This window comes from Oikopleura dioica, chromosome 2 (genome assembly GCF_907165135.1).
Source record: "Oikopleura dioica chromosome 2, OKI2018_I68_1.0, whole genome shotgun sequence".
NCBI classification, from domain to species: Eukaryota; Metazoa; Chordata; class Appendicularia; order Copelata; family Oikopleuridae; genus Oikopleura; species Oikopleura dioica.
In genome coordinates this window covers 4003552-4017741 of record NC_137292.1, presented here as the reverse complement: position 1 = coordinate 4017741, position 14190 = coordinate 4003552, and the positions used below count along the sequence as shown (strand labels likewise).

The 14190-nt window shown below is 38.2% G+C and overlaps 2 protein-coding genes across 2 annotated transcripts; both read left to right on the top strand.

The window, feature by feature from the left end:
• The first annotated feature begins 2963 nt into the window (after positions 1 to 2963).
• Positions 2964 to 8694, top strand: LOC145697729 (uncharacterized). Its single transcript, XM_081774943.1, has 9 exons — positions 2964 to 3245; positions 3428 to 5234; positions 5781 to 6059; positions 6100 to 6919; positions 6973 to 7738; positions 7789 to 7951; positions 7991 to 8085; positions 8164 to 8215; positions 8417 to 8694. Exons 1-9 carry the CDS (start codon positions 2964 to 2966, stop codon positions 8491 to 8493), a joined length of 4341 nt encoding a protein of 1446 aa, XP_081631069.1. The 3' UTR covers positions 8494 to 8694.
• A 3666-nt stretch (positions 8695 to 12360) lies between these two features.
• Positions 12361 to 13430, top strand: LOC145697728 (trypsin-like). Its single transcript, XM_081774942.1, has 3 exons — positions 12361 to 12617; positions 12658 to 12783; positions 12851 to 13430. Exons 1-3 carry the CDS (start codon positions 12361 to 12363, stop codon positions 13395 to 13397), a joined length of 930 nt encoding a protein of 309 aa, XP_081631068.1. The 3' UTR covers positions 13398 to 13430.
• Positions 13431 to 14190: the final 760 nt, after the last annotated feature.

The following is a 14190-nucleotide window of genomic DNA, read 5'->3' as shown; positions in this document are numbered from 1 at the left end:
GAATAAAGATTTGACGCTAAGATGGAATGAGAAAAATATTTTGCTGCTGAAATTTTGACAGCGACCTGTCTTCTTGGAAGTTAATCGCTAGAATCGAATTTTTGTAACACTGAACTTCGAAAAGCAGCTCGCTGGCGGAAGTATGCAATTAGTCTGGCACGCCTTGTTTTGAAGTCTCAAAAACACGTTCTAGAGATTTTTCGCAAAATTCCTTAGAAATTTCTAATGGCCAGAACTCAACTTTATTTCGGGAAAAATAATTTTTTCTTCTGAACTAAGCATCCTTGGGCCTAGGATGCGCTCCGCGCCTGATTTTATAGAGAAATTCATTTGGGAAAGTGGCCAACTTTCTCTACCTTCGAGCCTCTATTTTCCTTAAAAAATCTCTAGAACATGTTTTTTAGACTTCAAAACAAGGCGTGCCAGACTAATTGCAAGCCTCCTCGCTGGCGAAGAAGCTCAAAAATCGTCAGATTTCACCGTGACAGTTTTTCGGAATTTTTGAACAATAAAAAAGCAATAAGAAAACTTTTGTGAAGATATCAGCTAATTTGTCCCTCGATCATCTGGAACTCTATCCACAGTATCAATTTGATAGTATCAAAGGAAAAAATGGTATTAATAACTACAGTAATTTGCTCTAAATTCGATGGGGTAGTAAAAGGTTATCATTCGAGCGAAGGCCCCTTGAGAGTTCCAAGTCCCTAACCCTAACCACTACCCTTGATTCTAGAGATATTGGATGGCTCGAATCAAAGGCTCGAATGATAACCCCTCTCTACGTTCGATGATGTTCTTTCGGCGTCATTTCGTGCTACGAAATCAAGAATGGAAACTCAAAGACTCCTAAATCAAGGAGGATGGCTCCCTTCTACCACGAATCAGTGCTTCTTTTGAAAATATATAAGCGCGTCTTCGCCTCTCAATCCTCATCTTGATAAAAAAAGACAAATTATCTAAAAAATAACAAAATGAACTTTCTCTTCATCCTCGCCATTCTCGCTCAGATCTGCTCAGCCCGATTCATTTCCGGTCGACGATTTTACTCTGGAGACCGATACAACCGAGTTGTTGCTAACCAGCCACGATTCTCTGGACATTACCGCCCGAGAACAATTTACTACTCCAATATTGTGAATGTTTGAACAGATTTTTTAACTGTCTAAGTTCTTTACTCATATTTTGAGCCTGCGATATTTTCAAGAAAATAAAATATTTAAAAATCAAGTTTTCTTTGTTGATTTTTTTTCCAGAAAAAATAAAGTAAACTATCAAATCTTATTTTGATGATAAATCAGAATAATTTGCTCTGAAGATCAACAGCATATCGGAAAACCTCTGTTTTGAAGATCACCAGGTCATCATTTTTTCTGGTTCAAAAAAGAACGCAGAAAAATTAGTCTTTATTTGAACAATCTCGAAATAATCATAAATAAACTAAGATATCCCTGAGATAAGCGCAAGTTCCAGGGTCGTCTTCTATGCAGCAAAATGATCAAACATATCAATCGGAAGAATATCATAAACAAAGTGACAGGATTTGCTGCTTGATAAAACACTCTTTTTCGAGAAATATTTTTTTGGAGACAACGATGAAAAAGAGAGGAAAATCAGGGTTAATTGAATAAATGAGGCATCAAAAGCTTGTTATCTCTTTTACAACAGGTTTCCAATATCTTTTTATCTTGAAAAATGAAATCAAGACATAAAATTTCTTTTAGTAACGATAATTCTTACTGTTATTGCTGTTGGATTTCCTTTTATTTATCGAAAAATCGACCAAAAAAAGAACAATCTTAAAACAACTCCCTCATCAACGACGACTTCTGAGCCAGAAATCAGCCCTTGCAATCCTAATCCATGCCTGTATGATGGCACTTGCTCCTTAAAATACGAAGACTGTACCCTTACAGAATGTATGAGCTTTTGTAAAAATGAGAAATCAAAGTGTTGGCTAAAATGCGAGACTGAATATTGCCTCACCATTTGCGATGATCAACATGAAGGTTCAAAATAAAGAAATATTACAAAACAATTCCGTTTTAAGATTGTATAACAGCCTGTTCTTGTGACGCTACGTATGAGTGTTCCTGTATGGCTGGTTTTTCCGGATACAGATGCGCAATAACGCCTTGTGACTCGCTGCCTTGCGAAAATGGAGCAACGTGTACATTGAAAAATGGCTCATTTACATGTCAGTGCACAGATGGCTTTTACGGAAATCTTTGCGAAAATACCGGAACGTCATCATCGTCATCAAGCACAACCTTATCACCTTCTTCAACAGTTTCAACAAATCCTATTTTCTCACCAGTCCCTATGCCTATTTTTCCATCGGTGCTTTCAACAAGTACAATAGAAGCAAATAGCCCTACTTCGTCTTTTTCAACAACGAGTAGAACTTCAAAATCGCTTTCAACCACAAGCACGTCAAGTCCGTTAAATCCGTCAACAATAACAACGACCTCTTCAACAATTTTGACAAATACGCTGTCAACTTCAGCACATTCAACATCTTCATCTTCTGCTCATTCGACAATATCGACAACAGCTTTATCTTCTTCTACTTTACCGACAATTTCTACTGTTTCATCAATATCTTCGACATCAACAACGAAAAGCCCAGGTCAACCTTTAATTTTTACTGAAATCATAAAAGATTTTCAGTAACTCCGACAAATTCACTCACCAGTACATCAATAACCCCAGATTCAACAACACAAGCAACATCTCCCTCAATAACAACTACATCTGTGTCGTCGACATCGACAATTATGATAACCACAACAACGTCAACAACTACGACTAAAATAACAACGTTGTCTCTAGCAACAACTTTTTCTTCAATTTCAACTATCGCTCCAAGCACGAGATCAACGACAACATCGATTGCAATAAAAACGACTTTTACAAGACCAATAATAAGTACAACTCTTTCTGCAATTATTACAACAACAACAAGAATGACAGCGACCACCACCAAGGCAACTTCAACGAGAACTTCTACAACGACGAACATGATGATAACAACAACAATCACTACAACAACAAGCACAACAATATCAACAACCCAAACAACGACGCAATCCAAAACAACAATAAGCACAACAACATCAACAACGCCAACAATGACGCTATCTACAACAACAACAATCACTTTAACCACGCTTACTACTTCGATTAAGACAACTGCTGCGACAACTTCATCGATAACAACGACGAGTCCAACTACAACTTCCGCCAAGGTACTGAAAATGGCTGATGTTCGCTAAATAAAATTTGAATCAACAAAAAAAATCTTGAAATTACAACGCACAAATATAATTTATCTATCGCTCTAAAATTATATAAATCACGAAATTATTATTCCAATTAAACTCGGCCATTTTCAGTATCTTTCACTTTTGAGTCTTTTGATCCATGCAAGGATGAGCCCTGTGGAAATAATGGAACCTGTTCTGCCGACGGCGAAAACGAATATTATTGCACTTGCAGAAACAGATTTACCGGGAAAGATTGTGAGCATGATCCCTGTCACAAAGACGGAGTGGAAAACGATTGCAATGGTCATGGAGTATGTCTTGTTAAAGAACACAGTTATGAATGTCAATGTGATAGCGGATTCTTCGGCGATGATTGTCAAATAACGCCTTGTACACAAAGTCCGTGCGCTAATGGAGGATCTTGCACGGTTGATGGTGACTTATTCAGTTGTGTTTGTCTTGATGGATACGATGGAGATCTTTGTCAAATAACACCATGTGATACCAATCCCTGTGAAAATGGAGGAGAATGTCAACTGCCGCCTGAAGGATCATATCAGTGTGAGTGTCCAGTTGGTTTAACTGGCGAGCATTGTCAAATTACTGGCTGTAGAAAACCCGACATTTGCGAAAATGGCCATTGTGAAATCGTTGGAAATGAAAATAAGTGCATTTGCGACCCTGGCTATTCTGGAAATTTTTGCGAAAATGACCCTTGTCATGAAGGAGACCGCAAACTTTGTAACAATCACGGGAGTTGCATCGTTGATCTTCCGAGTTATACTTGTAATTGTAATACGGGATTCACCGGCGACAACTGCGAAACGACACCTTGCACAACAAGTCCATGTTTTCACGAAGGAACTTGTTTTTTCTTCAATAACGGAACGTACAACTGCGCTTGCCCTGATGGCTATTATGGGGAGCATTGCGAGAAAACACCTTGTTCTTCTGTCGATTGTTTACACGGAGGAAGTTGCTCCGTCACTGGTAGCACCTTTATATGCGCCTGTATGAGCGGATTTGATGGTCAGTTTTGTGAAAAAACTCCCTGTGAAGACATCACTTGTGATAATGGCGGAACATGTCAGTTCGACGAAAAGGGATTATCAAGCAACTTTGAATGCATTTGCCTTGATGGCTACTCTGGTGAATTTTGTGAAGAAACTTCTTGTGACGATATCACCTGTGAAAATGGTGGATCATGTCGAGTATTAGATGACCGATCTGCTAATTTTTATGAATGCGACTGTCTCGAGGGATATTCAGGCGTCCATTGTGAAATAACTCCTTGCTCAAATAATGATTGCAAGAATGACTTTACGTGTACAGATGTCGGTTCGGGATATCGATGCGATTGTGCTGATCCATTTTCTGGACAATTTTGTCAAATATCTCCATGCACAGGCGAGCCTTGTGATCACGGGGGAATTTGCACAATTCAAGACGGAAAATATCATTGCGAGTGCAAAGATGGGTTTTCCGGAAACGAATGTTATCAAACCCCTTGTTCTCCAGGACCATGTCAATATGGCGGGACATGCCATTATTCAGAAGATGGCTCATCCCCAAATTATCAATGCACTTGTAAAAATGGATACTCGGGGGAAAATTGCGAAAAAACACCATGCGATGATCACAACTGCCTTAATGGAGCCACCTGCGTTCTCGGTGGCGATGGCTTCACTTGTTCTTGTCCAGAAGGATATTCTGGAGACACTTGCGACTTAACACCTTGTTCTGAAAATAAATGTCTGTACGGTGCTGACTGTCAAATAACTGGAAGTACGTATGAATGCGAGTGTCTGGATTATTTTGCTGGTGATTTTTGCGAAATTACTCCATGCGACAATAAGAGTCCCACTAAATGTGAAGCCAAGGGTAATGGCCAGTGCGACGTTAAAGATAACGGAGAGTTCACATGCACATGCAATCCGGGCCACTGTGGAGCTTTATGCAATGAGAAAAATTGTAATAATGGATAATACATACAGTATTTAAAATACTGTATTTTTGAATCAATCTTTTGATCATTTTTGCCCTTTCTCTCTGTAAATAATTTAAATCGAATTAAATTGTTCCCAACAATCATTCGCGTCATCATCTCAGTCTAGCACGGGCATCCAAATCTGGAAAATTCTAGTTTTGAGCAGAGTCTTGTTAACCAAACAGTTTGTCAGAGATCGAGAGACAATAATTTTGATAACGGTTCTTCATCTCGATAAAACATTTTGCAGCTCATGTCGTTGTCTTCTTCTTGAAGATATGTCAACAAAAGTCAAGATATATTCTTATCTTGTTTATGAAATGAAATGAGTTCACAAATAGAACTCAAAGAACTCAATCCAAAACTTCCGTTTTCTCTTAGATTACACTGCTATGAAAAAGAAGAATTTTTCTTGAAATGAAGCACCAAAAACTTGCGATTTCTTTCACTACAGGTAAAAAGGCAGAGACAAAAATATTCAAGATAGAATTGAAATTTCGTGAAGTTTTTTTTTATATTGACTTCGTTAGTGACAATTATTCTGACTGTAATTGCAATCGGATTTCCTTTTATCTACGGGGATGTAAAAGAGAAGAGTCAATCGAAAACAACTCCTCAATCCAGCACGACTTCTCCACCAAAAATCAGCCCATGCGATGAAAATCCATGCTTGTTCAATGGGACTTGCTCGTCTGAAAGTTTTTGCGAGGCGAGCGATTGTAATAACCGTTGTCGTAATGATCTTATTTCATGCCGACCCTTATGTGAGACTGATTATTGTCTATCCATTTGTGCCGGAGAATACGAAAGTAAGCTTTTTATCGAGTAAAGGTTATAAATAATTTAAAGAGTGTCTGAAAAGTTGTGGGTGCGAAAATGATTCTGAAAATTTGTATGAATGTTCTTGCAAAACTGGCTTTTCTGGAGAAAACTGTGAAATAACCCCTTGTGACTCAAATCCTTGCAAAAATGGCGGAAAATGCAAAATAGAAGGTAATTCTTTTCTCTGTAGATGCCCTTATGGCTATTCTGGAGAGCATTGTGAAAACGATCCTTGCTTTGATAAATGTGAAAATGGCGGAAAATGTTCTATTCATGGAAGCTCTTTTTCGTGCAAATGCCCTTATGGGTACAAAGGTGAACGCTGTGAGTATGACCCATGTGATGGAATCATTTGTGAACATGATGGTGTTTGTTCAATCGATGGAAGTTCTTATCAATGTCAATGTCCTGAAGGTTACTATGGCAAGTTGTGCGAATTCACTCCGTGTTCTTCTCAACCATGCTATCATGGAGGAGTTTGCTCAGTCAATCAAAGCTCTTATAAATGCGATTGTCGTCCAGGCTATTCAGGAACGAATTGCGAAGTGACTCCCTGCGATGAGCATCTTTGCGAAAACTCTGGCAAATGCTTGATAAGCGGCGATTCATACAAGTGTAAGTGCCCAAATGGATATTCTGGAGAATTTTGCCAAGAAGATCCTTGTTTTACGGAACCTTGTGAAAATGATGGAATTTGCGAGGTTGATGGGAGCATGTTTAATTGCGAATGCCAGCCAGGTTTTTCTGGAGACACTTGTGAGATAACACCATGTACGGAGAATCCCTGCAAACATGGAGGAGAATGCGCTGTTAGCGGAGATTCCTTCTTGTGCACTTGTCAAGATGGGTTTGAGGGGATCATTTGCGATATTACTCCCTGCTCTACAGATTCCTGTGAAAATGGTGGAACCTGTATTTTTCTGAAGATGGGTCATCAAATTCTTTCACATGCATTTGTCCTGATTATTACGACGGTAACCGATGTGAAATCACTCCTTGCACGAATAATCTCTGCGAAAATGATTCCACATGCGAAATCATGGGCTCGGACTATGTTTGTTCATGTCCGAGTGGTTTTTCGGGAACTTTTTGCAGAAAAACACCTTGCTCAGGCAATCCATGCAAACATGGAGGAGAATGTTCAATTAACGGAGATTCGTTTATTTGTTATTGCCAAAATGGCTTTGAAGGGCCAACTTGTGAAACAACACCATGTTCTTCCAATCCTTGCCAAAATGATGGAGTTTGCAGATTCACAGAAGACGGGTCATCGAAAGAATTTCAATGTGACTGTCTCCTTGGATATTCTGGAGAAACTTGCGAAGAATATATTTGTGATCCGAATCCATGTGATAACGACGGAACTTGTCAACCCGCAAAAACCCAGTCAGGATTTTCTTGCACTTGCTTGGGCGATTTTTCTGGACATCACTGCGGAACCCACCCTTGCGAAGGCTACGTTTGTAATGATCATCATCAATCTTGCTCGGTTGAAGATTATAAACGTGAATGTTTTTGCGAAAATGGATGGTACGGTTCAGAATGTCAGTCTGATAATCCTTGCTTTGAAAAAAATTGTGAAGGAGATAAAATTTGCTTTCTTGATAGATATGATATTGCAAAATGTGTTGATCCTGATATTGGCTTTTACAATAAGGCTACCAAGGTATGTATCAGTTTTGAGCAAATCTTTTCAAACAAAATTTTAATTCTAAGAAAAATGCTGTTTGCTGGTGGTCTTCGAATAATGACAGTTATATGATGACGAAGTTATATTTTCATGAGGTTATTTTTGTTGCAACAGAGAACAAACATGAGTACATCATCAAAACTCATGGATGTGGTGGAGACGATAGATGCGTTGCAACATATAAAAAAAGTAAAATTATTTTATCATTAAAATTAAAAGATATTTAAGATGAGAATGAGAGCTATGTTTATCATAATATTCTTGATAATGTTTTACATGAAACCGATTTTGAATACATCTGGCATTTCGATCTTTCTGATTGCGTAAGTAAAATGATATCAATAACACTTTCCACCTATTTCAGTAGAAAATTCAACAAATTAATCATTATAATTTTATAGGACTCGAGGCGTTGCTATTACTTCATAAGACCAGCTGATAATTCTGTGAGAAGTAAGACATCTAATCCTTGCCCGCCAAAGTTTAAAAGGCCGGATTTTTTATTTCTTTTTTTTTCATTTTATAACAATAAACTTAACTGTTTTAAAATTAACAAGGGATCAAAAAATCCGGGTTGCAGGCTTAGGCACGCAACGCTTACAATTACTGAATGATAGTTGATAAAATTTTGATCTTTAATTTTTCTTTTTGAAGGTTGGTATGGTGAAAGCGATATTCGTTTATCAGAAAATGATGACAACAAAGCTCTTTGGTATTTTTCTGGCATTTAATTTTTCTTTTTTTGACTGTCAAAATATTAATTGTCTTATAGTTCTCATAATAAAAGGTTCGTTGTTTTATTCCGGGAACGCGTTTCGGCACAAAAGTGCCCTCATCTTCCCTAGTACAGAAATTAATTTTGCAGCTCAGAAAAAGGAAGAGTACTCTCAACTAAGAGTGGACAATTTCGAATGAAAACGCTGGTTGAAAACAGAAAATAAAAATTCGCTGTCTCTGGCGCTCCATTCACCTGCCGCGATAGCGAATTGTTGTGCCGAAACGCGTCCCCGGAATAAAACAACGAATCTATTAAAATATAAATTACTTTTATAAACTACTATTTTTTTCAGTTGATTTCGCTATTACAAAATATATGTAATAAAATGTTATGCGGTTAATGGAAAAAACCTAACTGCTCGACGATCAAAATGCGTGTATATTCAGTAGATCCGTTAATGTTATTTACACTGATTCGGGCTTATTCAATGATTTTAAGAATGTACTTAATATAAGTTTCAATTTGATATACATATTGCTGCTATTTAGTTCATTTCTGCGCTTGAACCACCATGAACCACCATGAACCACCATGAACCGCAATTATAACCGGGCGGTTGAACTTCTGAATATGTTAAAAAGATTCGCTCTTGAAAATGAATTCATTTGATATACATATTTCTACATTTTGACCTATTTCCGGGCATGAACCGCGACGAACCGGAATCACAACCAGCTGGTCAAAAAATATATGCGAAAACTCCGGTAACGGCGATTCATTTAAATGTAAATGCCCTTATGGATATTTTGGTGAATTTTGCAAAAACGATCCTTGTTCGAATGAGACTTGCCATCATGATGGTGTTTGCGAAGTTGTTGGGAGCTCATTCAAATGCAATTGTCAAAGAGGTTTCTCGGGGATAAATTGCGAAATAACTCCTTGCTCATCAAATCCGTGTCATTATGGAAACTGCAGCTTCGAAAATAACGGATTGTTTCAATGTCATTGCTTTGATGGTTATTACGGATTAAACTGTGAATCAACGCCTTGTTCAAACGAACCTTGTCAACATGGAGGAACTTGTAACATATTTGGTAGCTCATATATTTGTGCTTGTCGAAACGGATTCTCTGGGACAAATTGCGAGATAAATCCATGCTCAAATGACCCTTGTTTAAATGGAGGAATATGTGATTATGAAGAGGATGGCTCATCGAATGATTTTTATTGCCGATGTCCTGATGGATATGATGGCGACACTTGCGATATTACTCCATGCACTAACAATCCTTGCAAAAATGGAGGAGAATGCACTGTTAACGAAGGTTCTTTCATCTGCTCATGCTAGCCCGGGTTCGATGGGCCGACCTGCGAACTAAATCCTTGTTCTTCAGTTCCTTGTGAAAACGACGGAATTTGTACTTTTACCGATGATGGCCCGTCAAGTGACTTTTCTTGCGCTTGTCCTCCCGGATTTTCAGGCGAGACTTGCGAGATAAGACCATGTTCAAGTGTTGTATGTCAAAATCAAGGAATTTGCATTATTATCGATGCTAGTTTTGAATGCTCTTGTCAACCGGGTTATTCCGGTACTTTCTGTGAAGAAACTCCATGCACTGACGAGCCTTGTTTGCATGGGGGAACATGCAAGATAGAAGATGGAACTTATCAGTGCGATTGTCCGGAAGGTTATTCTGGAAGAGAATGTGGCGAAACTCCTTGCAGCTCCCATCCGTGTTTCAATGGAGGTATCTGTTCGATTGATGGTGCTGGTTATATCTGTGACTGCAGGCCAGGGTATCATGCAGAGACAGATTGTTCTACACATTTGTGCACTGAAAATCCATGCGAAAACGAAGGAAGTTGCATCTTAACTGCTCATGGTTATTCTTGTTCTTGTAAAAATGGATACTATGGTATAAATTGCGAAAATTCTATCTGCGATACTAATCCTTGTGAAAATGGTGGCTCATGTACTCCAGTTTCTGAAAATTCGTACACCTGCCAATGTCCATCAGGATACTCAGGGGCAAATTGTCAGTATGATCCTTGTCATAATATTGACTGTCAAAATGGATCTCAATAACAGGTTGATGGTAGTTCATTTAAATGTTTATGTAAGGGAGAATTTTTATATGGTCGATTTTGTCAATCGGACAATCCTTGTTTTGAAAAAGACTGTAGTAATGGGAAAATTTGTTTTCTGGAACATGATGGTAAGCCAAACTGCAGGTCACCATCAATCGGGTTTAAAAAAAAGCTGCAGTTACAAATGTATTGTTTGTTATTCGACATATTATTAACAAATTATTTTCATTTAGAAATATGCTAAATGTGGTCTTGATGGTTATGACAAAAAATACATGGTGACGAATTCAAACTCTCATGCTATTTCTTTTATTGCTTCAGAAGAAAAGCATCATTATATAATTGAAACCCACGGATGTAACAACGCAAGAAATTGTGTTGCTGCCTAAAACAAAAGTACCGCAATCATAAAGCTCTTATTTTTTTAATTATCTTTAAGATGATAATCAAAGTAGAATATATCACAAAAGGCGCGATAGCGATGCAAATTTTGGATACATATGGTTTTTCGACTTTGAAAGATGTGTAAGATAAATTTTAAGCTATATATTTCTAATTAACTTATCTCTAATTGATAATATTATATTTATCAAAAAACTTAAACAAAAAATAGGAAAACAACAGATGTTACTACAGAATCCGACCTGCTGATAATAGTCAGAGGGGTAATTTTTCTTTATTTTTATCTATTTAAGTTTTTATTAAGGTTGGTATAAACCCAATAATGATCGTTATATCTCCTTGTCAGGAAATACGGACGGTCGATCGCTTTGGTCCTTCACGTAATTTTCTGTGGAATAAAATTCCTTCAAAATCATTTTTCTAACTGCGCATCTATCAGTGAGCATGTGTCCCAAATAAGCAGATCCGTTAATGTTATTTACACTGGCATCGACACGGTGCTCTGTTCTCCAGCTTTGCAATCGCCGCCTCTTGAAAATCACTTCTGCATATTTCGGGCTGATCCAATCCAGCCACTACGAAATTAAATTCTTCACTCACTTGCCTCATTGCGATAAGGCAATTTCTTAAAAGTCGAAGAAACACGCTCCAGATCCGGTTTTTCACCGATCGCGTTTAACCTCAAAATTCCCAAATCAAAGCAATCATCCCTTTTTAGAGGTTGAAAACAACGTGCATCTGCTTTATAAACAAAACTATCGTCAAGGGTTATTCAACAAGAGCGCCGATAGTGAAAAATTCCCAAAACAAAAAATTCCGTTTCCACTTTTTCATCAAAAGAGGCATCCTTTTTTATTATCACATCAGAAAAAAAACCGGCATTTTTTCATTCAAAAGTTCCATTTTAGAAAAAAAAAGCTAGGTGGTAAATTTTAGCTGAGAAGTTTAAGAAAATAATTTGTCTAGGCAAGCAGGTTTAATCCGTTTTTGCGCAAAAGAGATTAAAATGTCACTTTATAAAGCAAATATTCTTGAATGGGGGATGAGCGCCAGCTGAGAGGGTTTTTGAGGGGATTTGAGTTGGTAGAACTTATTGAGTAACACTTCAAAAATGATTTTTATTGAAAATTCATTCATACGAATAATTTGCTGTGGAGACGATTTGAGTCGTTTTGGACACTTCTGAGTGGGATTTCAATAAACTTGTCTTCCCTAAGTTCGTCATTTATTTCAAAATCAGCTTTTCAATTATTACGGTTGTCAGCAAACATCACTTTTTGTGTTTCCGATTCCATCTTGTCGCTTTACTCTTACTGTCTCGATTCTTAGCACTTCCGGATCAACATTCGCAGAAGTACAAAAGCCACCGTACTTTTCATTTGCTCCCGAAATGATCAGATTTTTCCTCATCGGCTTGGCTCAGGCCTGTTTTCGGACAAATTTGGACAATCTTCCGAACCTTGAAACATGCAGCCACGAGTTGAACTTCGAGAGAAAGACTTTGCCAAAAGTAAATGTTACGAAAATTGTCGGAGGAATCAACGCTAAGAACAATCAATGGCCTTTTATAACGAGATTGACTGTTGAAACTGACGCAGGACAAGCTCTCTGTGGAGGGACTATCATCGACAATAACTGGATTTTGACGTAAGAGAATCCCGAAGATTTTCGTTTCATACTTTTCTAGCGCTGCTCATTGCTGTGACGGGGCGAATTCGATCGATGCTACTTTTGGCGATCTTTCACAGAATTCCGTCGATTCTAGAGAATTTACCCTTCGATCGTCGAAAATCATCAAACATCCAAGATATCGGAAAGGTTTTTGAACAAAATCGTAAAAAGTAAGGTACGAAAAAATAGAAAAAAAAACCATTGAAAAGAGCTTCAAATCTACGCTACGATGTTTGCTTGGTAAAACTCTCCGGAGACATCATCGCTTCAGACCCCGATGAAAGCGTCAAAATCGCTTGCCTTACCGACCATCTGCCTCAACAAGGATCAGATTGCTGGATCGCCGGTTGGGGAAACACTCAGTCTTCTGGAACAGTCTCCAACAAGCTCAAACAAGCTCACGTTACAGTGATGGAGAAAGATTACTGCATTGAAAATTCGAACTATGGAGCAAGCGATCTCAAATCGGAAATGATATGCGCCGGAAAACTCGACAACAATGACGATGGCTTGACGGATGGAGGCGTCGACTCTTGCCAGGGTGATTCTGGCGGGCCACTGATTTGCGCAATAAACGGACGGGCGTCGCTTGTCGGAGTGGTTTCGTGGGGAAATGGCTGCGCTTCGGAAGGATTTCCCGGGGTGTATTCTTCTGCTGCTTTCAAGGGAACCTACAATTGGATTCGAAGAACAGTTCGACCGACAGCGACAAACTCGGCTTACCGATTTTTGGACTGGCTCAACCAACTCTTTTGATTCCTTTCTTTTTATAATAAAATTGACTTTGACTTTTCAGGAAATCGAAGATAGTACCCTTTAAAACTCAAAACGTGAAAAAACGAAGCCGGTACCTTCTCAATTCAAATCCTCCGCGGCTCCCTAAAATTTCGCCCTTGTCAAAAGCCAGTCACTTTAGCGGAGCCTTGAAGCTTCATTGAACCTCAAAACGTCGCTCCCAGCCGACATTAGAATTCCTTATCACTTTTGCCAAAATAGTCGCGGCGAGGAAGACCGGGAAATTGCCATTTTTGCTCAATTAAATTTAGATTTACAATTTTTCCACGCTCTTTTATTGATTCAAAATGTGGTTTAGAAAAAAGGATATTTTTTCTGAAGAAGTTTTTTCAAAAAACAGATTTTTTTCGACTCAAAGAAGTTACCGCATTTTTTTTTCAAGAAAATTTTTCTTTTCAATTTATTCAATAACGCACTAATTTCAACGTTGCTTCCTGAAAAAGGCTCATCACTGCGTCAATTATCTTTTTCAAATAAACGTAATTACGTGTGTGGAGAACGAGGTCGGCGCGGTAAGAGGATCAGACAAAATGAATGGAAGAAAAAGTGCTCCTCGCTAATTTCGTCATTAGCACGATTCAAATATTTAAATTGCATTTTCTAGAGCTCGAGAAAGCGGGCAATGAATTTGAACTTTTGGTTAGGGTTAGGGTTTTTCGGGTAGAACAAATTTTTGGAACAGATTTTTATGGAAAGGGTTTTCATTGGCCGGTCGGCCAAATACAGCAATCTTATTGGTTATCCAAAAATTCAT

Excerpts from the sequence above, each read along its gene's own strand:
- LOC145697729 (XM_081774943.1), top strand. The coding sequence starts at position 2,964 with ATGACAGCGACCACCACCAAGGCAACTTCAACGAGAACTTCTACAACG. Across the intron at positions 7,952-7,990 it reads CGTTGCAACATATAAAAAAA|ATGAGAATGAGAGCTATGTT; the intron begins GTAAAATTATTT and ends AAGATATTTAAG. Across the intron at positions 8,086-8,163 it reads ATTTCGATCTTTCTGATTGC|GACTCGAGGCGTTGCTATTA; the intron begins GTAAGTAAAATG and ends ATAATTTTATAG.
- LOC145697728 (XM_081774942.1), top strand. The coding sequence starts at position 12,361 with ATGATCAGATTTTTCCTCATCGGCTTGGCTCAGGCCTGTTTTCGGACA. Across the intron at positions 12,618-12,657 it reads GACAATAACTGGATTTTGAC|CGCTGCTCATTGCTGTGACG; the intron begins GTAAGAGAATCC and ends ATACTTTTCTAG. Across the intron at positions 12,784-12,850 it reads ATCAAACATCCAAGATATCG|AGCTTCAAATCTACGCTACG; the intron begins GAAAGGTTTTTG and ends ACCATTGAAAAG.